The sequence below is a fragment of the Sorex fumeus genome, unplaced genomic scaffold (assembly GCF_029834395.1).
Source record: "Sorex fumeus unplaced genomic scaffold, SorFum_2.1 ptg000007l, whole genome shotgun sequence".
In the NCBI taxonomy this organism is placed as follows: domain Eukaryota; kingdom Metazoa; phylum Chordata; class Mammalia; order Eulipotyphla; family Soricidae; genus Sorex; species Sorex fumeus.
The window spans coordinates 6,294,036-6,317,812 of record NW_026606064.1 but is presented as its reverse complement, the minus strand read 5'-3'; the positions used below and the strand labels follow the sequence as shown (position 1 = coordinate 6,317,812).

Genomic DNA, 23,777 nt, shown 5'->3' with positions numbered 1-23,777 from the left:
GAGCCTGGCAAGCTCCCTGTGGCATATTCGATATGCCAAAAGGAGTAACAACAAGTCTCATAATGGAGACGTTACTGGTACCCACTTGAGGAAATCAATGAACAATGGGACGACAATGCTACAGTGCTACAATTTGATAATAATAATACTATAGTTATTAAGAATAAAAGTGCTATTTATTAGCATCAAAGTGTGAATAATAAAGTCAAATTTTTTACTAAAATGAATTTTAATAGATATATTAAAATGCATAGTACAAAGGCTTCTATTTTGAGATTTTATAATATCCAATTTATCATTTCTGGTCATGGTTTTTGGTAAACTGAATGAAAACTAATTTAATGTAAAGCTTTTAAAATAAAATTTCAGATACAAATACATAATAAATGTATATTTATAAAGAAATGCATTAACAGACTGGAACAGTGGGAATTTTTTGCATTCTAAATTCTGAAATAAATATTTTAAATTTCATTGTATCACTGTATCACTGTCATCCCATTGTTCATCAATTTACTCAAGCAGGCACCAGTAACATCTCCATGGGCCCAAGCCCTGCGATTTTAGCAGCTTCTCTTTATTCGTCTTTCCCAATGCTGCCATATTGGAGTCTCCTTCAGAGTCAAGAGAATGAGACTCATTATTGTTACTATTTTGGGCATATTGAACATACCATGAAGAACTTGCCAGGCTCTGCCATAAATTTCATTGTAGTACTGTAGCACTGTCCTCCCATCACTGTCCATCAATTTTCTCAAGCGAGCACCAGTAACGTTTCCATTGTGAGATTTGTTGTTACTATTTTTGGCATATCGAATATGACAGGGCTAGCTTTCCAGGCTTTGCCATGCAGGCGGAATACTCTCAGTAGCTTGCTAGGCTCTCTGAGAGGGACGGAGGAATTGAACCCAGGTTGGCCACGTGCAAGACAAATGCCCTACCCGCTATATTATCTCTCCAGCCCAAATTTCACTGTAAAAGAGATAAATATTGGAAAATTTTGAAAATCTAAAAATAATTGAAGTGATATTCTACTTGGATTAAATTGTCATTTAGACTATAAAAGTATAAGAAGAGGCATATCAGTTTATATTCACAAAGTGTGGAACTTGAGACCTTTAGGCATTTTGAAGAACAGAGAAATTTTTCTCAATAACACCAATCTCCGTGATTTACTGAAATACTGAATGTGTTTTTAACTAAGGGGTAAATTCGTTGCCATGAGAGGTAAAACTTGGAAAATTAACTTCTTTCTCTTTTTATCTGAGATTTATATCTGAAATTTATTTTTTGTGCCAGTATCATTATCTTAATCTTACAGTCCTTCCAAACTATGCCCAACACTAAAGGGCCATGGTCCCTTTGCCTTTGTCATCAGGTTCCATCCTCTTTATTCACCCCTCCCTCTGGCATCTTTGGATCACAATTGTATTGACCATATCTCAGGGTTTTGTCCTATTGAGTGACCTATTCTGAAGTTTGTTTCTTTATATTATGTATATGCATGAGATAATCTTTTTTTTTCTTTTTGAATCACTTCACTCAGCATGACTTCCATCAGTGCCATTCACGTTTAAGCAAGCTGCAACCAATCCCAAATCTACCCCCTTGGCAACCACCATAGCAACAGACTCTTTGCTCAGTAGAAAGCCCCACATGAGGCAGCTTGGGAAAAGCTATAAAAGCCAGCTAGAAGAAAGGAAACACATGCATATGATGCCAGAGCTCATGTGCTGTTTGAGCCTGAGCATACGTGTTACCTGCATCTCCCCTCTTGAGATGGGTACTGCGGCTCTCTCTGTGCCTTTGGAGAAGTCCACATTCTCCCTTGAGCATGTTACTTTCTCTTTTTCTCCTTCATTCCTCTTTCTCAATGCCTCCAAATAAATTTGTTTTTACTTCACTTCTCCTTTTCTGAAATTATTTTCTTAGAGAAAGGCAAGAGCCTGGAAGGCCTGAGTAAGAACTAAGACCGTCTCTTCTTTCTTGAAAAGAGTAATTCCTCACTCCAGCCCGAGTTGACAGCTCCCTGAGAAATCAGATGGTGGGTATTAACTCCCATGCTGAGCAGAATAAGTGGATATCAGGAGTGGCTTCACTGGCACCTAGTGAGGCTAGCAGGGGATGAGGTCTGGGCTGTGCAGAGACTCATCACAGAATTTATCAGTCCGATGTCCGAGAGGACATGGGAGGCATCAGCAGTTCAACGTCCCTCAGTTCAATGTTCCTCAGCCCTGGTCTCTAATCTAATGCTCAACCATTCCACCAGCACTGAATATGTTGATAGTCTGTGCATGCAAAAAAGTAGGTTGTCCCTTCACTTTTTTACTTTTATCCCAGAGTAGCAATTGAGAACGAGTTCTCTGCTTCTTTCTGTCTCTTCCTCTGTATTTCTCTCTTTCTCTCTATACCTTCATATGGGATGGGTTATCTGCGTACAATGACCAAATGCTGGGAAGGGAACATTTTGGGGTTTGTTCCACTTTGCAACCACTGATGACAATTTATACCACTACTTAGCTTGTGGCCTCAGATGGGTGGTTTTGCAATACAGCAGGATGCAAGGGGATGATGAGTTAACTCCAGGATCCCTCCATGTTCAAGTCACAGATAATCTTTTCTCATGTTCCCAAGGATGGTTGGTTTGAAATATGCCATGGGATGTGTGGGAAAGGGGAGGGGATAATTTGGGCACTGTTGATATTAAGAAATGCTTCACCGCCTTTTTTCTTCTACACTCTCAGCTTGGACTATGATTCTAAGCTTTGATGCTTCCTACCATTTAACAGTGAGGACCTGGTGCCAGTACATGTACCTAATTGGTCAGTTTAGGTGCCTTGCCACTGGACCCTGGGCAAGGCCTGGGTCCAATAGTTTTCTCTATTTTCCACTCTCCTTCCCTGGGAATGTGCACCATAACTGGGCTGCTGGTGATCTTCACACCAAATTTAGTGAGCAGACATGACTGAGGGTATCCAAGATTTAGGGCCTCAGTGATGTCACATACAAACATGCAGCATTTTGTGTCCTTCCAATTCTTCTTTTATTTATAAATTTTGTGAATGTAAGCTCTCTTCTCTCCCTGATCCATCAGCTTGACCCTGTCTCCTATACCACAATCTTCTTATGCACTTTCCTGTCACATTACATATTAGTTATCACAAATATTGTCTGTGGTAAATATCACAGCAAAAAAATTAGCAGTTTTTTTGTATCTTTTATATCTTTTTTTCTACTTCATGTTATTCTTAGTATTGATTCAAAGGAATAAAATCACAGAACCATATGGGAGTGTCATCTTTCACTTTTTTGAGAATTCTCTACTCTAACTTCCATAAACCGTGAACTGAATGACATTCACACAAACAGGGAATGAGTATTTTATTTTTTTAAAAACTATATCCCTATCAGCATTGGTTGTTCCTGCACCCTATTTTTTTCCCCATATAAAGCATACTTGCTTGTGTTAAGTGATATCTTATGGCATTGAATAAACTTTCCCTGGTTGTAAGTGACAATGAGCATCATTCCTATTTGTCATCTGTGTGTCTAGCTTGATAAAACATTTGCACATTTCATTTCCCCATATTAGACTTGGTTGTTTATTTTTGACGTTGATTTTAATGAGGACATTTAAATGTCTTCAATAGCAGGTGTTGTCAGATGTATTGTGTGTGAATATTTTTCTCTCATTCACTAGAGTGTCTTTTTAGTTTAGTCACAGCTCCTCTCACAGTGCGTCTTTTTTAGTTTCATTTAGTTTCATTTTTGCTTTTTCTCTAACAAAGTTGAATCAGTAAAGACATCACAGAAATCAATATCATGAAGAATTTTACTTTGTTTCATACGCTTTAAATGTTTGAGTTTAATATCAAGTTTACAATACATCTGAGTTAACTTTCTTTATGATGTGAGGTAGGAGAACAACTTTATATTTTTCATTTCTAGCTAACCAGCTTTTTCCATGTGTTTATAATGCTTCTCTTTTTCACCTTATTACATGTAGCATTTTTATCTTAATGTATCTTTCTCTTAACTTTTTATTCTATAGCCTTAAAAAATTCCACAGAGAATTTAATACTTATGATATTGAATGTTCAGAGAACTTTGGAAATATTAATATCATTATAATAGTCATACTACCTTAAGTTCTCTGCAAATCTATGGCCTGGAATATCTTTCATTTTCTTTCTGACCTTTTATATTTCTTTAATTTTTTTTTTGAAGGAAGGTGATTCCCAAGAGATGCTCGGGAGGCCTAAAGAGACCCTCGGGGATTTCTTGGACATCTGGGATATGGTTGAATATGACTGTCCCAGGATGTAGTGTTTCTCAGGCACTTTGGTGCCAGATTACCGGGGCCACACCAGCATTATTGATACATCCGGGTTCATTGGTGCTTGTTTGTTTCTAGGGCTGTACTCAGTAACACTGGAGTACCACATGGTAATACGGGCTTTGATCCAGTTTTGTCCACTTGCAAGACATGTGTATTGCTCCCTACCATATTTTTCTGGCCCCTCTATTTCTATTTATGGTGACTACTAGGTTTCAGTATGTAAATATTTCATCTCCTTTTTCAAATTGAATTCTTGATAATGTAAAAGAGATTTAGGTGGTTTTCTTTTTCATTCCTAGTTGTTCATAGGAGAAGTCAAGCAAATAATTATATTTTTATTTTGTAGTCTGCTATTTCATATGTTAGTGCATCATTTTTAAGAACTTTTGATTTCTCCCTACCCCAGTCATTAGGTTTCTCTTTCTCTATTATAAATGTTGCCTGTACAAAAAGAGAGTAATTTTTTAAAAATCTGAATGCCTTTATTATATTATTTTTTTTGCTTAATTTTGGTAGCTTACATTTCCAGTAATTTGAATTACAATAGTGAAAGAGGGTATCTCTGCATTATATCTGATAATAAAGAAGGTATTGCACAGGTTTATAGTTGTGTATTGCTAACTTTGAGTTTGGAGTACAGGATCTTTATTATACCAAGGAAACATTCTATCTTGAGATTGTTTTTTATCAATGCTCTCTCTACATATATTGATGCATAGGTCATATATTTCTTTGTACTAAATGGTATATAATATTTATCAACCATATATACTGAACCTTTTTATATTGTGTGATAAATCACACTTGACATTGAAATCTTTAAATATTTTTAGTAAAATCTGTTCACTTTGTTGAAGATCTTTCCATCTATGGCTATCCAGATTTTTGATGTGTAATATTCATTTAGTAATGTTTCTGTATTATTCTGATATTTTGACAACATTAACCTCATTAAACTATAAGAAGGGATTGATCCTTCTTCAATTTTATGAGGACCCTGAGAAGTATAATTAGTTCTCTGAATTTTGGGCAGAACTAGTTAATAACTCTGAAACTATTTGCATATTGGAAGTTGTTTTACTTATAGCTTTAATTTTCATATTTTATCAGGTTACTTAATTATCCCAAATGTATTAGTAGGGATGTGAATTTTATGAATTTATAATGTCTATATATATTATAGTATATGTAGCATTTATATAATGTATTATATATAATTTTTTCAAAGTAAAATGGAGCGATAGCACAGCGGGTAGGGCATTCACCTTACAAGCTGCCAACATGGCCGACCCGAGTTCGATTCCTCCGCCCCTCTCGGAGAGCCTGGCAAGCTACCGATAGTATTCGATATGCCAAACACAGTAACAACAAAGTCTCCAATGGAGACATTACTGGGCCCGCTCGAGCAAATTGATGATCAATGGGAGGGCCTTTACCTTACCTTTTTATATATAATATTTAAATTAATTTATGATATGGATGATGATTATGATGATGATGATGAGGAGGAGGAGGAGGAGGATGCTTCTAGTTTACACATGGTTGAACACAGCACTTATTTCTAACTCTGTGCTCAAGTATCACTCCTCGGGGCAACAGAGGACCAGACAATATGTTGGAGAACAAACCTGGACTGGCTTCATGCAAGGCATTTGCAATAAAGTACTTTTTGTCCTGACTCAGAAAATGTATATTTTTTTAAAAATTTATCCATTTTTTCTTATAGAAACTGAATTGAGAAAAACACTGGAAGAGTCCTCAGTGAGGAAATAGAAAGTAGGATAAATCTTCAATAAAAAATAAATGAATTGAAGAGCACATTCAATTCATTAACGCATACAATAGAGAGATTAAGTAGCAGAATGCCAGATGCTTAGAAATTAATCATTGTGCCTGAGTAGAAGATGCATGAGACACCTAGAAAGAACATAAGAAAACAAAAAAGGAATTCAGCAAGTGAATAAAATATGAAGGGCCACTGTATATTTTTAATAAAAATGACAATAGAATGATAGGAGTCCAAAAGGAATGCAAAGAGCATTGGGGAAAAGCTTTGCTGGAATAAATAATAGCTTAACAACTTCCCCAATCTGAGAATCAAGTCATACAACCAGAAATAGATTCAGAGTTGCATACATAAAACATTAAATAAAGGGGGCTGGAGCAAGAACACAGTTGGTAGGGTGTTTACCTTGCATTGGGCCAACACGGGTTTGATTCCCAGCGTCCCATATGGTTCACTGAGCACCACCAGGGGTTACTCCTGAGTGCAGAGCCAGGAATAACCCCTGTGCATCACCGGATGTGACCCAAAGAGAAAAACAAAAACAAAAACGAAAAAAACATTAAATAGAAAAACGCAAAGGGGAATTTTAATAATACGTGATTTAAATATAGAATCACAAAAAGTCTAATGATTAAAAAAAAAACATAATGGAAAAATGTCCTTAAGGGAAGAACTGGGAGAATTAGATTAGACTTGAATTAGGATCTCATTTGTGAACAGCTTCCATTAAACTTCATTCCCCTATTATTACAGAACTTATTTGATTACTATGTTATCTATCCTGCACAGTCAACTGACGTTTTTGCATTATTCTGCTGGAGCTATAGCACAGCGGTAGGGCGTTTGCCTTACAAGCGGCCAACATGGCTGACCCGAGTTCGATTCCTCCGCCCCTCTCAGAGAGCCCCGCAAGCTACCGAGAGTATTCGATATGCCAAACACAGTAACAACAAAGTCTCCAGTGGAGACGATACTGGTCCCGCTCAAGCAAATCGACGATCAACGGGAGGGCCTTTACTTTACTTTTTTTTTAATCAGAAAGAAATAATTAGAGAGCAAAGAATTAAGATAATGTTGAAGATACTTAATATGATTTCTTGTAAAAATTAGTTGTTGAAATTCTACTACTGAGTCATATTTGTCATATATCAGCTACTCCAGGATGTGGCCCTTGTAGCCCAAATGATTTGTTTGTGCCACATCACATACAATTTTAAACAAATGGATATAACAACATACTCCAAATTATTTAGGAAATTGAAATTAAGGTACTTCTATCAGTTTGACACCTCACTTAAGTTTTGCATCTGTCAAAATCAGGAACCAGGAACAACAGAGCATTTTCAATTAATCTATATATCTTATGTCATTATTGATAATGTTTATTATTCTTCAATAAGAATGGATTAGTACACTAATATCCATCTTGTACATAACAGCTTGATGCTGATCTTTCCCAGAACTCAGCCTTGGCATCTCTATAAATATAGAGAAGTTTCATCAGTTCCTACAAAAAAGACTATACTATACTCCCAGACACCTAATACTCTATTTCTAAAGTGAAGTGGAGCACCTTCAAATACAAACCCAGGAGCCGATTTTAAAATATCATATAAAAAATAACTCTAATTGGTCAGGGATGTAAGTGGTTTTCAAACACTTGAGAAAATCAAGCCAAGTTCACATTCTTAGAAAATCATACTACTGGGAAATTCGTAACCCTAGGGGCAACTGAGAGACAACTCTATAGGTTCCTATGTCTCTATAGGTTCCTACTTCAATTCCACTGGGAAATCAGTGAAGAAGGCAACTTTGCTTTCTTATTCTCTCCCTCCCCAAACTGTGTTCAAGACATTGCTGCACAAGCAGTAAGGAACATTCTTGGCATCATCAACCAGAGATGCTCTCTCTCTGTCTCTTTGGTGTAGAAATAAGACTTGGGAACAGCCTTCATTTGTTGGCCTGTCTCTGAATACACATTTCTACCAGAGAGTAGAACTTTAACATCCCCAGATCCTTCAACAAACAGATATATGGTAAGGTTTATACTTTTCACTTTTGTACTTTTAAGGAAGGACTTTTTAATGTAAAACTTAAAACTTTGTATGGCGGAATCCAGCCTTTGGTTTAAGACAATCACATGTCTACCACTCAACTGTGCATTTATGGACCAGTAAGAAACTTTCCATACGATTCTTCATGTTTTATAGTCTTTATAACATTTTCAAGCTCAATGGGTTTGAAATAACATAAAATTATATGTATATTTTCAGTAAGATAGAATAAGACACATTAAAGACAATCAATAAATATTAGTGTTTTGTTGTAATTATTAAAATACTAGCTATTTCAGAAAACATTTTTCTTTACATTTTAATTCTTCTACTTAATTAAAAATTAATTAAAGTGAGGCATATTTAACATTTTATCTAAATCTCCATTGACACGTCTTTCTAACACATCTATCAATGTTTTGAAAAAAATCTCCTTTCTCTCTGGTATGTTAGATTTCTGAGCATATATAAGAATACTAATGTAGAATAACTTTGATTCAAATGAGCTCATCATTCACTGATTTGTTATATAGAATAAAACAATTTATTTTTTCACAAAAGACCTATGGAATTGGATAATGTTTTACCTGAAAATTATGTGAAAGAGTGATATGAGTCACAAAGTTGAGTCTTTCAAATAGAAATAAATCCATTTTATTTTCTCTGCTTTATATTTGTGTCTCAGAGTTGTTTAGGTCTCTGTAAATGGCGAGGTCGCTGAGCTTTTTTCCATGTTAGTGGTTTATGTCTTTGTTTCACTCTGAAAATGAGCTAACTCAGAAAATAAAGGCAATGTACTCAACAGAATGGTAAAGGTGGAGATAAAGAACTATATTTTTCAAATTTTATCATCTCTAAGAACATTATTTTCTCTATTTTTTTAAATTGAATCATGGTAAGATACAAAGTAACAAGTTGTTCATGATTGGGTTTCAGTCAAATAATGAAGAACTCTATTACTGAAATAGTTTAAAAAAATGAGCAAGAGATATACTGTGAACAAATGGAAAGTTATAGTACTCTGGATAAAGAAAAGAAAAAGGTTTATGAGTAAGACTGACTTTTAAGTGAAAGGAAATATCCACTATTGGTAAGGGAATTATAATATAAGTCAAAATTTAATTTTTCCAATTGAAAAATAATTGGAAATCTTTCTTGTCATAGTTCTTTGACACATAGAGGTCATCCATATCTGAACAACTGTACTTTTGGAAAAAAGCCAGATAAATTTGAAATAAATACACTTCAGTGCTTCTACTAAATCCAATTGGCAACATTTTATAAATAATTAGCAAATAATTAATAAAGCCTCAAGATTCCAGCTAGAGTGAATGTATTGTTCTACCCCATACTATGTAGTTTTGGTAGTAAAAATATATGAATATAAATATTTGGTAGTAAAAATATATGAATAAAAATATTCAATGCATGCATATATATTACATCTTCCATACATGTTTATAGCTACATATTTTAAATAGTTCTCTTTTATAAAGTGTCAATAATTAAACTTAAAAGCATGTGTTTAAACTATTCCAGAAAATATTGGGGGACTGCTCTGAGTTTTTTTTAAGTGCGTCTGAAACTTTTACTTTTTCATTTTAGATAAGGCAAGTCCAGACCAGGTTTCTTATGTATATAATTCCTATTTAATAGGTGCTGCCTATCTTGACTAATCAATGATTGTACTCCATTCATCTAAACTAGGATGTGGCTAAAAAAACATTTACTAACAATGGACTCTGGTAAATAAGTGATACAGGCTGGAAATCAAGATAAAGGTATTTCCTTATCAAGATAAAGGTACTTCCTAATCTTATCACATGTTGGGTTGCTCCTCTGAAGAAGTCCTAGTTATCTTGCACTATTTTATGAATTAGTAAGTCCATTTTTTCTTGATCTGACACTCTGACCTTTGATAAAATTATGCTCTCATAATTTCAATGGTGAAAGAAAATGTATAGTATTACAAAATGTGTAGTATCAGTAAATAAACAGTCATATAAATACCCGTGATAACAAACTGCAAACTGGTCTGATATGACGTTTTCCTTCTTATAATTGCAGATTCTAATGCTCAGTGTGGTCACTCTGAGCATTTCCTGGGAAACTATGCAAAACCAAAGCTTTGTAACTGAGTTTGTCCTCCTGGGACTTACACAGAATCCACTTGTTCAGAAAATTGTCTTTGTTGTATTTCTGCTGATCTACATAGCAACTGTCTGTGGGAACTTGCTGATAGTGGCGACAATCCTCAACAGTCCAACTCTATTGGGTTCCCCGATGTACTTCTTTCTGGCCTTCCTGTCATTCCTGGATGCATGCTTCTCTTCGGTTATTACCCCTAAAATTATTGTAGATTCTCTCTATAAGAAGAAAACCATCTCCTTTGGCGGCTGCATGACTCAGCTCTTTGCTAGCCACTTCCTATCTGGGACAGAGGTGATTGTCCTCACAGCCATGGCCTTTGACCGGTATGTGGCCATCTGCAAACCCTTGCACTACACTACCATCATGAACTCAAGACTCTGTGGCATTCTGATTGGAGTAGCGTGGACAGGGGGCTTTCTGCATTCCATTATCCAAATTCTCTTTACTTTTCGACTGCCATTCTGTGGTCCCAATGTCATTGATCACTTTTTGTGTGACTTATACCCCTTATTGAAGCTTGCCTGCACTGATACTTATGTCTTTGGCCTTTTGGTGGTGGCCAACAGTGGGCTCATTTGCATATTAATCTTCTCTTTGCTACTTGTGTCCTATGGGGTCATCCTGTTCTCCCTGAGAAACCACAGCACTGAAGGACAGAGGAAAGCCCTCTCCACCTGTGGATCTCACATTGCTGTAGTGGTTTTGTTCTTTGTCCCATGCATATTCGAGTATGCAAGGCCTCCAACTTCTTTCTCCTTTGACAAAATAGTGGAGACATTCTACACAGTGCTAACTCCTTTACTCAATCCCTTGATTTACACTTTCAGGAATAAGGAAGTAAAAAACGCCATGAAAAAACTGTGGAATAAAGTAGTGGTTGTTTCTGTTGAAAAATAAAGTCCTAGAAATTGAAAAAAATGATATTAAATTTGAAAAAGTAAACTATTTTGAAAGAAAATTTGATGTGGAAGGACTATTTAACAGAACTCAGTAGTCCAATAAAAACGATGAAATATTTCAGGAAATACATTTTCACTCATAACTCTCCTAGGAATCCTGATAATCAACTTATATTATAGTCACTTATATATATTAAGTCGCTTATCCACTGTCCACTGTCACCTCATTGTTCATCGATTTGCTCGAGCGGGCCCAGTGACATCTCCATTGTGAGACTTGTTACTGTGTTTGGTATATCGAATACGTCACGCGTAGCTTGCCAGGCTTTGCTGTGCAGGCAAGATACTCTCGGTAGCTTGCTGGGCTCTCTGAGAGGGGCTGAGGAATAGAACCTGGCTCGGACAGGCCAGCCGCGCAATGCCAAATCCCTACTGCTGTGCTATCGCTCCAGCCAAGTCACTTTTAGTGATTTATATTATTATAGTCAATTTATATTATATATAAATGAACATGAAGAGTTCATTTATATTCTTATGTAGAATCGAATGATAAAAAAATAAAAGAGATATGTATGTTAATGATTGCTGGTATTATGGGATGTTTATATATTATGTTGGCAAAGTATTTTTACAATATTATAATGATAATTTTTTAGAAAGCCAATCCCTACCCAACACCAGACTCAGCATCCCTCTGCACCGTTCTAGACCCTCCTCTTCATCCTGCCCACATCTGCTCTTAGCAAACTCAGTTCTACAGGTGGACTCTTAAGGCTAGGAACCACTTTAATCCCCTTACTGATTTACTTCCACATATAAGACTGGATTCTTCTCTTATACCCATTTTTTATGTAGTGGTTTTTTTTTAAATTTTTTTTATTTATTTATTTTTTATTTATTGAATCACCTTGGGAAAGGTTACAAAGCTTTCAGGTTTAGGTCTCAGTCATGCAAATATCAAACACATTTCCCTTTACCAACACTTATTTTTTACCATGAAGAACCCCAATAAAACCCCACCCCCCACCCCTCCCAGTCCCTGTGGGGCAGATGAATTCTAGTTAACACTCTATATGCTTTGATTAGATTCATTGGTTCAATAAAAGATTCACCACTATTATTTAGAGTTTACCCCCCCCCCAAATCAGACATGCTGAAAAAGCATTGTGAAGTGATTTGCTTTCTACAGCTGGGTTCAAGAATTAAATGTTGGTTTTGGATTTTTGCTATTTTACTTATTGACCCTGGAAGTATTTCTACTGAAAGTCAGATAGTTAAGAAATTGGTTTCTGTGCACTGGAGACGTGGCCGTGCTGGAGAGCCGCTCATGGGGGGCAATTGGTGGCCTCGGTAGGGCGTGAAGGGCGGACCGAAACGCCCCCCTTCCCATGAGGTTTTAGTCGCCCCCAGTACCCCGGCTCATACCTGCTGTCCACAAGGCTCCCATGCGGCCGCCATCTTTCTTTCCAGAGAGGAGAAGGCGACTGGGGCAACACCCTTTCCCCTCCGGACAGACCTGATGGCCTGGATCAACGCATAGTCCGTTCACTTTTCTGCTCCAAGCTGTCGGGTTTTGCATTAAGTCCTTGTGTTTCTGGGGACATGGCCGTGATGGAGAGCCGCTCGCGGGGGACAACTGGTGACCTTGGTAGGACGTGAAGGACGGACTGGAACGCCCCCCTTCCCATGAGGTTTTAGTCGCCCCCACTCCCCCAGCACATGCCTGCTGTCCACAAGGCTCCCATGTGGCCGCCATCTTTCTTTCCAGAGAGGAGAGGACGAATGGGGCAACACCCCTTCCCCTCTGGCAGACTTGATGGCCTGGATTAACGCATAGTCCTTTCACTTTTCTGCTCCAAGCTGCTGGGTTCTGCATTAACTCCTTGTGCTTCTGGGGCTGTGGCCGTGCTGGAGATCTGCTCATGGGGGGGCAACTGGTGACCTCGGTAGGGCGTGAAGGGCGGACCAAAATGCCCCCCCTTCCCATGAGGTTTTAGTCGTCCCCACTCCCCCGGCTCATACCTGCTGTCCACAAGGCTCCCATGCATCCGCCATCTTTCTTTCCAGAGAGGAGAAGGCAACTGGGGCAACACCCTTTCCCCTCAGGACAGACCTGATGGCCTGGATCAACGCATAGTCCGTTCACTTTTCTGCTCCAAGCTGTCGGGTTCTGCATTAAGTCCTTGTGTTTCTGGGGCCGTGGCCGTGCTGGAGAGCCGCTTGCGGGGGGCAACTGGTGACCTCGGTAGGGCATGAAGGACTGACCGGAACGCCCCCCTTCCCATGAGGTTTTAGTTGCCCCCACAGCCCCGGCTCATACCTGCTGTCCACAAGGCTCCCATGTGGCCGCCATCTTTCTTTCCAGAGGGAGGAGGTTGGAAGGGACCAACATCCTTTCCCCTCCGGGCAGATATGATGGCCTGGATTAACGCATAGTCCATTCACTTTTCTGCTCCAAGCTGCTGGGTTCTGCATTAAGTCCTTGTGCTTCTGGGGCCGTGGCCGTGCTGGAGAGCCGCCCGCGGGGGGCAACTGGTGACCTTTGTAGGGCGTGAAGGACGGACCGGAACGCCCCCCTTCCCACGAGGTTTTAGTCGCCCCCACACCCCCGGCTCATACCTGCTGTCCACAAGGCTCCCATGCGGCCGCCATCCTTCTTTCCAGAGAAGAGAGAGCGAATGGGGCAATCCCCTTTCCGCTCTGGCAGACTTGATGGCCTGGATTAACACATAGTCCTTTCACTTTTCTGCTCCAAGCTGCTGGGTTATGCATTAAGTCCTTGTGTTTCTGGGGCTGTGGCCGTGCTCCAAACTTAACTGTGATTTTCAGAGAGAAACGTTGGGTGGTTTACTTTGTATATATGGATCACTTTGTATGTAGAGAGATGTCGCACGGCCGCGTAAGCGGCCGCGCGGTTTTGAGGAAAAGTCCTAGTTTCCGCATACTCGAGCTGTGGTTGTAGAGGCTTCTGGTCACCGGGGTTCCATCTGGGGGAGGCGGGATGCGGTACCTACCCCATCTGGGGCTTCCCGATGATCTCAGCTCTTTTTGGAACCTGTTTTTTTTTTTTTTCCTTCGGGATCTGTGGATCCCGCCCTCCATGTTGTCCTTCTCTTTGGCTGAATGCTGTAAATATCTGTAGTTTTTTGTTTTGTGAGTACTGTGTAAATCTTGTATCATTAGCCCACTCAGATGTATGTATGTAGCAAACACAGTTCTACAGGTGGACTCTTAAGGCCAGGAATCAGTGATCATATTTTAATCCCCTTACTGTTTTACTTCCACATATAAGAGCTGCATTGTTCTCTTATCCTCTTTTTTTATGGAGCTGTGTTTTTTTTTTTTTTTTTTGTGAGTGCTGTGTAAACCTTGTATCATTAGCCAATTCAGATATATGCAGGATCCTATGTGCAGTGCCCTACCACAGACAGGGCTTCTGGGGGAATTTGCTGCCCCTGGTTTCTGGGATCAGCCGAAATCTTGAGGACATGCTTCTCAGCGCTGCCACCCAGTATTCATGTCTAGGCCCACAGCTGGGGTGCTGGAGAACTAAGAAGTGCCCTGCAAGCAAGCTGATCAAGCACTCATGAAGGTGCTGCATATCCTGGCTCCTGTCTGCATAACCAGGGCAATATCAGCAGTCTAATGTTCCAGAGTCTGGAAAAACCTGATCTCTAGTCCAAAGAATACATGCAAAACCTGTGGACTTGGTAGGGTGGATGGTAGTTTCAAACTTGCTTTCCATTGGAGCAGCTGCTAGAGCTTAGTTCTCTGCTTCTCTCTGTAGTTTTTCCTCTCTCTACTCTGGATACACTCATGGCAGTCTGGACTTCTGGTAGTTCTCAACATCATGCAGACAGATGGTAGGGAAATACTGTATGACACAAGTGGCCGGGTTGATTTTTGACTTGTTCCACAGCAGATTCAATGATAATCCATTCTCAGTTTTCCTTTTTGTCTCCACAAACTTGTTTGTTTGGAATTCTGTATCTTGTCCTGGTGAAAAGCTTGGTTCCAACCAAGAGATGTTCTATCTATCACCAAGTGTGGCCAAAAGGCAAAGACAAAACACACACACACACACACACACACACACACACACGAAAAAAGACCTGCTTTCTTACAGCATATAAAATTCATCACTGAAAGTGAATTAAAGACTTTGATAAATCAGACCTGAATCAATAAAATCTATTGGGTTGGAGAAGAATTCTCCATGAATATTGATCTCTAAGGAGTCTTAAAGGAGTCAGCCACAATGAAAAGTTAAAAAAAAAAGCACAATCCAATGTGGCTGCACCAAGCTAGAAAGTTTCATCGCTGAAAAAGATATAACAGCTAAGATAAAGACAGTTTACTGAACAGGAGAATATTTTCTCTCATATAAACATCTAATATAGATTGATTTCCAATATAGATTAAGAACTCATAATACATAAACCAAAAAGGAAGCAAACATGAAATATTGAAAGAGAATTTAAACAGACAGTTCATCATAAAATATATATATACACATGTACATACACATGTGTATATATATACATACATATATGTATATATGACTAATAGGCATATTGAAAATTATTCATTATTATGCTGGGCTGGCCACAGGGCTGGCATGCTCCTGACTGTGTTCAACACTGGGCACCATATGGTCTTCTGAGCATCATTTGGTTTAGCTCTAGATGTTCTTTGAAACAGTGGGTACTTCCCAGTCAATTCCCAAGCACCATAGGTGAGGTTAATTCCCAGCAGGGATAATTCCCAGCATTGTAGAGTCTGAGAAGCTCTAAGTCCTCAGTTCCTGGAAAGGACCCAATTGCTCAATTGACGCATAGGACATATATTTCCTTGTACTAAATGCTATATAACATTTATCAACCATATATACTGAACCTCTCTATATTGTGTGATAACTCACACTTGCTCTTGAAATCCTTTAAATATTTTAGTAAAATCTATTCACTTTGTGGAAGATCTTTCCATCTATTGTTATCCAGTTTTTGATGTGTAATATTCATTTAGTAATGTTTCTGTATGATTTTGATATTTTGACAATATTGACCTCATTGAATTATAAGGAGGGATTAATCCTTCTTCAATTTTATGAGGACCTTGAGAAGTATAGTTAATGAGTTCTCTGAATTTGGGCAGAACTAGTCAATAACTATGAAAATATTTGTATATTGGGAGATGTTTTTCTTATAGCTTTAATTTTCATATTGAATCAGGTTACTTAATTATCCCAAAGGTATTAGTAGTGATGTGAATTTTATGAATTTATAATGTCTATATGTATTATATTATATGTAGTATTTATATAATACATATTATATATAATATTTAATATAATTTATAATATGAATGATGATGAAGATGCTGATGATGAAGATGCTGATGCTGATGATGCTTCTAGTTTACACATGGTTGAACACAGGACTTATTTCTAACTTTGTGCTCAAGTATCACTCCTCAGGGCATCAGGGGACCAGACAAAATGATGGGGATCAAACCTAGACTGGCTTCATGTAAGGCAAGTGCAATAAAACACTCTTTGTCCTGACTCAGAAAATGTATATTTTTTAAAAATTTATCCATTTTTTCTTATAGAAACTGAATTGAGAAAAACACTAGTTAGAGTCCTCATTGAGGAAATAGAAAGTAGGAGAAATCTTTAATTAAAAATAAATGAATTGAAGAGCACATTCAATTCATGAAAGCATACAATGGAGAGATTAAGTAACAGAATGCCAGATGCTTAGAAATTAATCATTGTGCCTGAGTAGAAGATGAATGAGCCACCTAGAAAGAACAGAAGAAGACAAAAAAGGAATTCAGCAATGTGAATAAAATATGAAGGGCCACTGGACTGTTTAAATAAAAATGACAATAGAATGATAGGAGTCCAGAAGGAATGCAAAGAGCATTGGGGAAAAGCTTTGCTGGGATAAATAATAGCTTAAAAACTTCCCCAATCTGAGAATCAAGTCAGACGACCAGAAATAAACTCAAGAGTTGCATACATAAAAACATTAAATAGAGGGGCTAGAGCAATAGCACACCTGGTAGAGTGTAGGCCTTGCACGCAGTCAACCAGGGTTCAATTCCCAGCATCCCATAGGGTCCACTGAGCACCACCAGGGGTTATTCCTGAGTGCAGATCCAGGAGTAACCCCTGTGCATCACCGGATGGATGTGACCCACAGAGAAAAAAAAACAAAAGCAAAAAAACATTAAATAGAAAAACACAAAGGGAAATTTTAATAATATGTGGTTTGAATATAGAATCCCAAAATATCTAATAATTAAAGAAAAAAAACCATAAAAAACAAATGTCCTAAAAGGAAGAACTGGGAGAATTAGATAGACTTGAATCAGGATCTCCTTTGCAAACGGCTTCCATTTAACTTCATTCCCCTATTATTACAGAAATTACTTGATTACTATGTTATCTATCCTGCACAGTCAACTGACATTTTTGCATTATTCTACTTTTTTTTAATCAGAAAGAAATAACTAGAGAGCAAAGAATTAAGGTAATGTTAAAGATACTTAATATGATTTCTTGTAAGAATTAGTTGTTGAAGTTTTACTCCTGAGACATATTTGTCATATATCAGCTACTCCAGGATGTGTCCCTTATAGCCAAGATGATTTGTTTGTGCTATATCACATAAAATTTTAGATAAATGGATATAAGAACTTGCTCCAAGTTATTTAGAAAATTGAAATTAAGGTACTTCTATCAGTTTGACAACTCGTTTGAGTTATCTATCTGTCAAAATCAGGAACCAGGAACAACAGAGAATTTTCAATTAATCTATATATCTTATGTCATTATTGATAATGTTTATTATTCTTCAATAAGAATGGATTAGTACACTAATATCTATCTTCTACATAACCGCTTGATGCTGGTCTTTCCCAGAACTCTGCCTTGGCATTTCTATAAATATAGAGAAGTTTCATCAGTTCCTACTGAAAGACTATATTATACTCCTAGACACCTAATACTCTATTTCTAAAGTAAAGTAGAGCACTTTCAAATACAAACCCAGGAGCCAATATTAAAATATCATATAAAAATAACTCTAATTGGTCAGGGATGTAAATGGTTTTCAAACACTTGAGAAAACCAAGCCAAGTTCACATTCTTAGAAAATCATACTACTGGGAAATTCATAACCCTGGGGGCAACTGAGAGACTACTCTATAGCTTCCTATGTCTCTATAGGGTCCTACTTCAATTCCACTGGGAAATCAGTGAAGAAGGAAATTTTGCTTTCTTATTCTCTCCTTCCCCAAACTGTGTTCAAGTCAGTGCTGCACAAACAGCAAGGAACATTCTTGGCATCATCAACCAGAGATGCTGTCCCTCTTTCTCTTTGGTGTAGAAATAAGACTTGGGAACAGCCTTCATTTGTTGGCCTGTCTCTCAATACACATTTCTATCGGAGAGTAAATGTTTAACATCCCCAGCTCCTTCAACAAACAAATGTATGGTAAGATCTATACTTTTCACTTTTGTATTTTTAAAGAAGGACTTGGGCTTGAGTGATAGTACAGCAGGCAGGCATTTGCCTTGCACTCAGCCAACCTGAGTTCGATTCCTCTGACCCTCTTGGAGAGCCTGGCAAGCTACTGAGAGTATCTCGCCCACACGGCAAAGCCTGGCAAGTTCCCCATGACGTATTGGATATGCTCAAACACAGTAACAATTGTCACAATGTAGATGCTACTGGGCCCGCTCGAGCAAATCGATGAACAACGGGAGGATAGTGACAGTAGTAGTGACAAGGAAGGATTTCGTAATGTAAAACTTAAAACTATGGATGGTGTAATCTAGCCTTTGAGTTTAAGACAATCTACAAGTCTACCACTCAACTGTGCACTTAGGACCAGTAAGAAACTTTCCATACTATTGTTCTTCATGTTTATAGTCTATATAACATTTTCAAGCTCAGTGGGTTTGAAATCATATAAAATTATATGTTTATTATCAATAAGATAGAATGAGACACATTAAAGACACTTCAATAAATATTAGTCTTTGAAAGAAAACTTTTTTTGGAATTATTGAAATACTTGTTATTTCAAAAAACATTTTTCTTTACTTTTTAATTTTTCTGCTTAATTAAAAATTAAAGTGAAGCATATTCAACATTTTATATAAATCTCCATTGACACTTCTTTCTAACACATCTATGAGATGTTTTGAAAAAATCTCCTTCCTCTCTGGTATTTTAGATTTCTGAGGATATATAAGAATACTAATGTAGAATAACTTTGATTCAAATGAGCTCATCATTCACTGATTTGTTATATAGAATAAAACAATTTATTTTTTCACAAAAGACTTAGGAAATTGGACAATGCTTTACCTGAAAATTATATGTGAGAGTGATATGAGTCACAAAGTTGAGTCTTTCAAATAGAAATAAATCCATTTTATTTTCTCTGCTTTATATATGTGTCTCAGAGTTGTTTAGGTCTCTGTAAATGGCGAGGTTGCTGAGCTTTTTTCCATGTTAGTGGTTATGTCTTTATTTCACTCTGAAAATGAGCTAACTCTATAGAAAAACAGAAAATAAAGGTAATACAGTAATCAAAAAAGAAAATAAAGGCAATACACTCATCAAAATGGTAGAGATGGAGATAAAGAAGTATATTTTTCAAATTTCATCATCACTGGGTTGGAGCGATAGCACAGCGGTAGGGCGTTCGCCTTACAAGCGGCCAACATGGCCGACCCGAGTTCGATTCCTCCGCCCCTCTCGGAGAGCCCGGCAAACTACCGAGAGTATTCGATATGCCAGACACAGTAACAACAAAGTCTCCAATGGAGACGTTACTGGGCCCGCTCGAGCAAATCGACGATCAACGGGAGGGCCTTTACCTTTACCATCATCACTAAGAACACATTTTCTCTATTTTTTAAATTGAATAATGGTAAGATGCAACGTTACAAAGCTGTTCATGATTGGGATTCAGTCAAATAATGAAGAATTCAATTACTGAAATAATTAAATAAATGAGCAAGAGATACACTGTGAACAAATGGAAAGCTTTAGTAGTTTTCTGGATAAAGAATGGAAAAAGGTTTATGAGTAAGGCTGACTTTAAGTGAAAGAAAATATCCACTATTGGTAAGGGAATTATAATATAAGTCAAAATTTAATTTTTCCAATTGAAAAATAATTGGAAATCATTCTTGTCATAGTTCTGTGAAACATAGAGTTCCTCTATATCTGAACATCTGTACTTTGGGAAAAAAGCCAGATAAATTTAAAATAGATACACTGTAGTGCTTATACTAAATCCAACTCGCAACAGTTTATAAATAATTAGCAAGTAATTAATAAAGCCTCAAGATTCCAGCTAGAGTGAATGTATTGTTCTACCCAATACTATGTAGTTTTGGCAGTTGTATCTTTCACCTCTGTTTGTGGCTCAAATAGAGGAAAATAACCCCTGTTCTGAGTTTCTTGCTTAGATTGAATCCATGTTCCCTTCTGAGTTGATCTACTGGAAAACTGAGTGTTGAAAGAGAGGACTTGTGTTTAAATTTCAAATAAGCATGTCATTTGTCTGAATTTATCCTTTAAAGAAAAGATTTCTACAGAAATAAACTGTCACGGTCACTGTCCTTCCATTGTTCATCGATTTGCTTGAGTTTGGCCAGTAACATGGTGAGACTTCTAACTTTGTTTGGCATATCGAATATGTCACGAGTAGCTTGCCAGGCTTTGCTGTGCAGGCGAGATACTCTGGGTAGCTTACTGGGGTCTCTGAAAGGGGTGGAGGAACCGAACTCAGGTCGACCATGTCGGCCACGTGAAGGCAAATGCCCTACCCGTTGTGATATCGCTCTAGCCCACAGAAATAAACAAAGAAACAAAAAGACCGAAGAGAAGCTGTTTATCAGCCATGAGAGCTTCATCAATTGTTTTATGACATTATTTAATTTAGAAACAATGACAGCACTCACCAGCAATTAATTTTTATAGAATTCTAAATTTTTAAATTAATGAATAAAAATATTCAACACATGCATATACATTACATCTTTCATACAAGTTTTTAACTACATATTTTTAAATAGTTCTCTTTTATAAAGTGTCAATAATTAAACTTAAAAGCATATGTTTAAACTATTCCAGAAAACACTGGGGGATTCCTCTGAGTTTTTTTAAGTGCCTCTGAAACTTTTTCTTTTCCATTTTAGATAAGGCAACTCCAGACCAGGTTTCTTATGTATATAATTCCTATTTTAATAGTTGCTGCCTACCTTGACTAATCAATTATTATACTCCATTTATCAAAATTAGGATGTGGCTAAAATAAACTTTGCTAACAATGGACTCTGGTAAATAAGTGATACGGGCTGGAAATCAAGATAAAGGTACTTCCTTATCAAGATAAAGGTACTTTCTAATCTTATCATATGTAGGGTTGCTCCTCTGCAGAAGTCCTAGTTATCTTGCACTATTTTATGAATTAGTAAGTCCATTTTTTCTTGATCTGACACTATGACCTTTGATAAAATTCTGCTCTCATAATTTCAATGGTGAAAGAAAATGTATAGTATTATAAAATGTGTAGTATTGGTAAATAAACAGTCATATAAATACCCATGATAACAAACTGCAAACTGGTCTGATATGACGTTTTCCTTCTTATAATTGCAGATTCTAATGCTCAGTGTGGTCACTCTGAGCATTTCCTGGGAAACTATGCAAAACCAAAGCTTTGTAACTGAGTTTGTCCTCCTGGGACTTACAGAGAATCCACTTGTTCAGAAAATTGTCTTTGTTGTATTTCTGCTGATTTACATAGCAACTGTCTGTGGGAACTTGCTGATAGTGGCAACCATCCTCAACAGTCCAACTCTATTGGGTTCCCCGATGTACTTCTTTCTGGCCTTCCTGTCATTCCTGGATGCATGCTTCTCTTCGGTTAATACTCCTAAAATTATTGTAGATTCTCTCTATAAGAAGAAAACCATCTCCTTTGGCGGCTGCATGACCCAGCTCTTTGCTGGCCACTTCCTGTCTGGGACAGAGGTGATTGTCCTCACAGCCATGGCCTTCGACCGGTATGTGGCCATCTGCAAACCCTTGCACTACACTACCATCATGAACTCAAGACTCTGTGGCATTCTGATTGGAGTAGCGTGGACAGGGGGCTTTCTGCATTCCATTATCCAAATTCTCTTTACTTTCAGACTGCCATTCTGTGGTCCCAATGTCATTGATCACTTTTTGTGTGACTTATACCCCTTATTGAAGCTTGCCTGCACTGATACTTATGTCTTTGGCCTTTTGGTGGTGGCCAACAGTGGGCTCATTTGCATATTAATCTTCTCTTTGCTACTTGTGTCCTATGGGGTCATCCTGTTCTCCCTGAGAAACCACAGCACTGAAGGACAGAGGAAAGCCCTCTCCACCTGTGGATCTCACATTGCTGTAGTGGTTTTGTTCTTTGTCCCATGCATATTCGAGTATGCAAGGCCTCCAACTTCTTTCTCCTTTGACAAAATAGTGGAGATATTCTACACAGTGCTAACTCCTTTACTCAATCCCTTGATTTACACTTTCAGGAATAAGGAAATGAAAAATGCCATGAGAAAACTGTGGAATAAAGTAATGGTTGTTTCTGTTGAAAAATAAAGCCCTAGAGATTGAAAAAAATGACATTAAATTTGAAAAAGTATACTATGTTTGAAGAAAATTTTATGTGGAAGGACTATGTAACAGAACTCACTAATCCAATAGAAATGAAAAGTTTCAAGAAATGCATTTTTAACTACTAACTCTCCTAGATATCCTGAAAATCAACTTATATTATAGTCACTTATATTTATTAAGTCACTTTTAGTGACTTATATTATATAGTCAATTTATATTATATATAAACAAACATGAAGAGTTCATTTATATTCTTATGCAGAATCCAATGATAAAAATAAGAGAAATACATGTTAGTGATTGTTACTTATTATGGGATATATATTATGTTGGCAAAGATTTTTACATTATTATAATGATAATCTTCTAGAAAGCCAGTCCCCACCCAACACCAGACCCAGCATCCCTCTGCACCGTTTTAGGTTCTTCTCTTCATCCTGCCCACATCTGCTCTTAGCAAACTCAGTTCTACAGGTGGACTCTTAAGGCTAGGAATCACTTTAATCCCCTTACTGATTTACTTCCACATATAAGACTGGATTCTTCTCTTATACCCATTTTTTATGTAGTGGTTTGTTTTGTGAGTACTGTGTAAATCTTGTATCATTAGCCCACTCAGATGTATGCAGCGTCCTGTGTGCAGTGCCCTGCCACAGACAGGGCTTCTGGGGGAATTTGCAGTCACTGGTTTTTTAGATCAACTGAAAGCTTGATGACATGGTCCTCAGTGCTGCCACCCAGCGTTCATGTCTAGGCCCACAACTGTGGTGCTGGAGAACTGAGAAGTGCCCTGCAACCTAAGTTGACCAAGCATTCATGAAGTTGATGCATATCCTAGCTCCTAACTGCATAACTAGGGGA

At 37.6% G+C, this 23,777-nt stretch overlaps 2 protein-coding genes across 2 annotated transcripts; both read left to right on the top strand.

Moving 5' to 3' along the window:
• Window positions 1–10,291: 10,291 nt before the first annotated feature.
• Window positions 10,292–11,227, top strand: LOC130041151 (olfactory receptor 4C15-like). Its single transcript, XM_056133191.1, has one exon. The coding sequence runs from the start codon at window positions 10,292–10,294 to the stop codon at window positions 11,225–11,227; it is 936 nt and encodes a 311-aa protein (XP_055989166.1).
• Window positions 11,228–19,878: 8,651 nt separating this feature from the next.
• On the top strand, window positions 19,879–22,898 carry LOC130041335 (olfactory receptor 4C15-like). The gene is made up of 2 exons (XM_056133427.1): window positions 19,879–19,892; window positions 21,977–22,898. Exons 1-2 carry the CDS (start codon window positions 19,879–19,881, stop codon window positions 22,896–22,898), a joined length of 936 nt encoding a protein of 311 aa, XP_055989402.1.
• The last annotated feature ends 879 nt before the right edge of the window (window positions 22,899–23,777 follow it).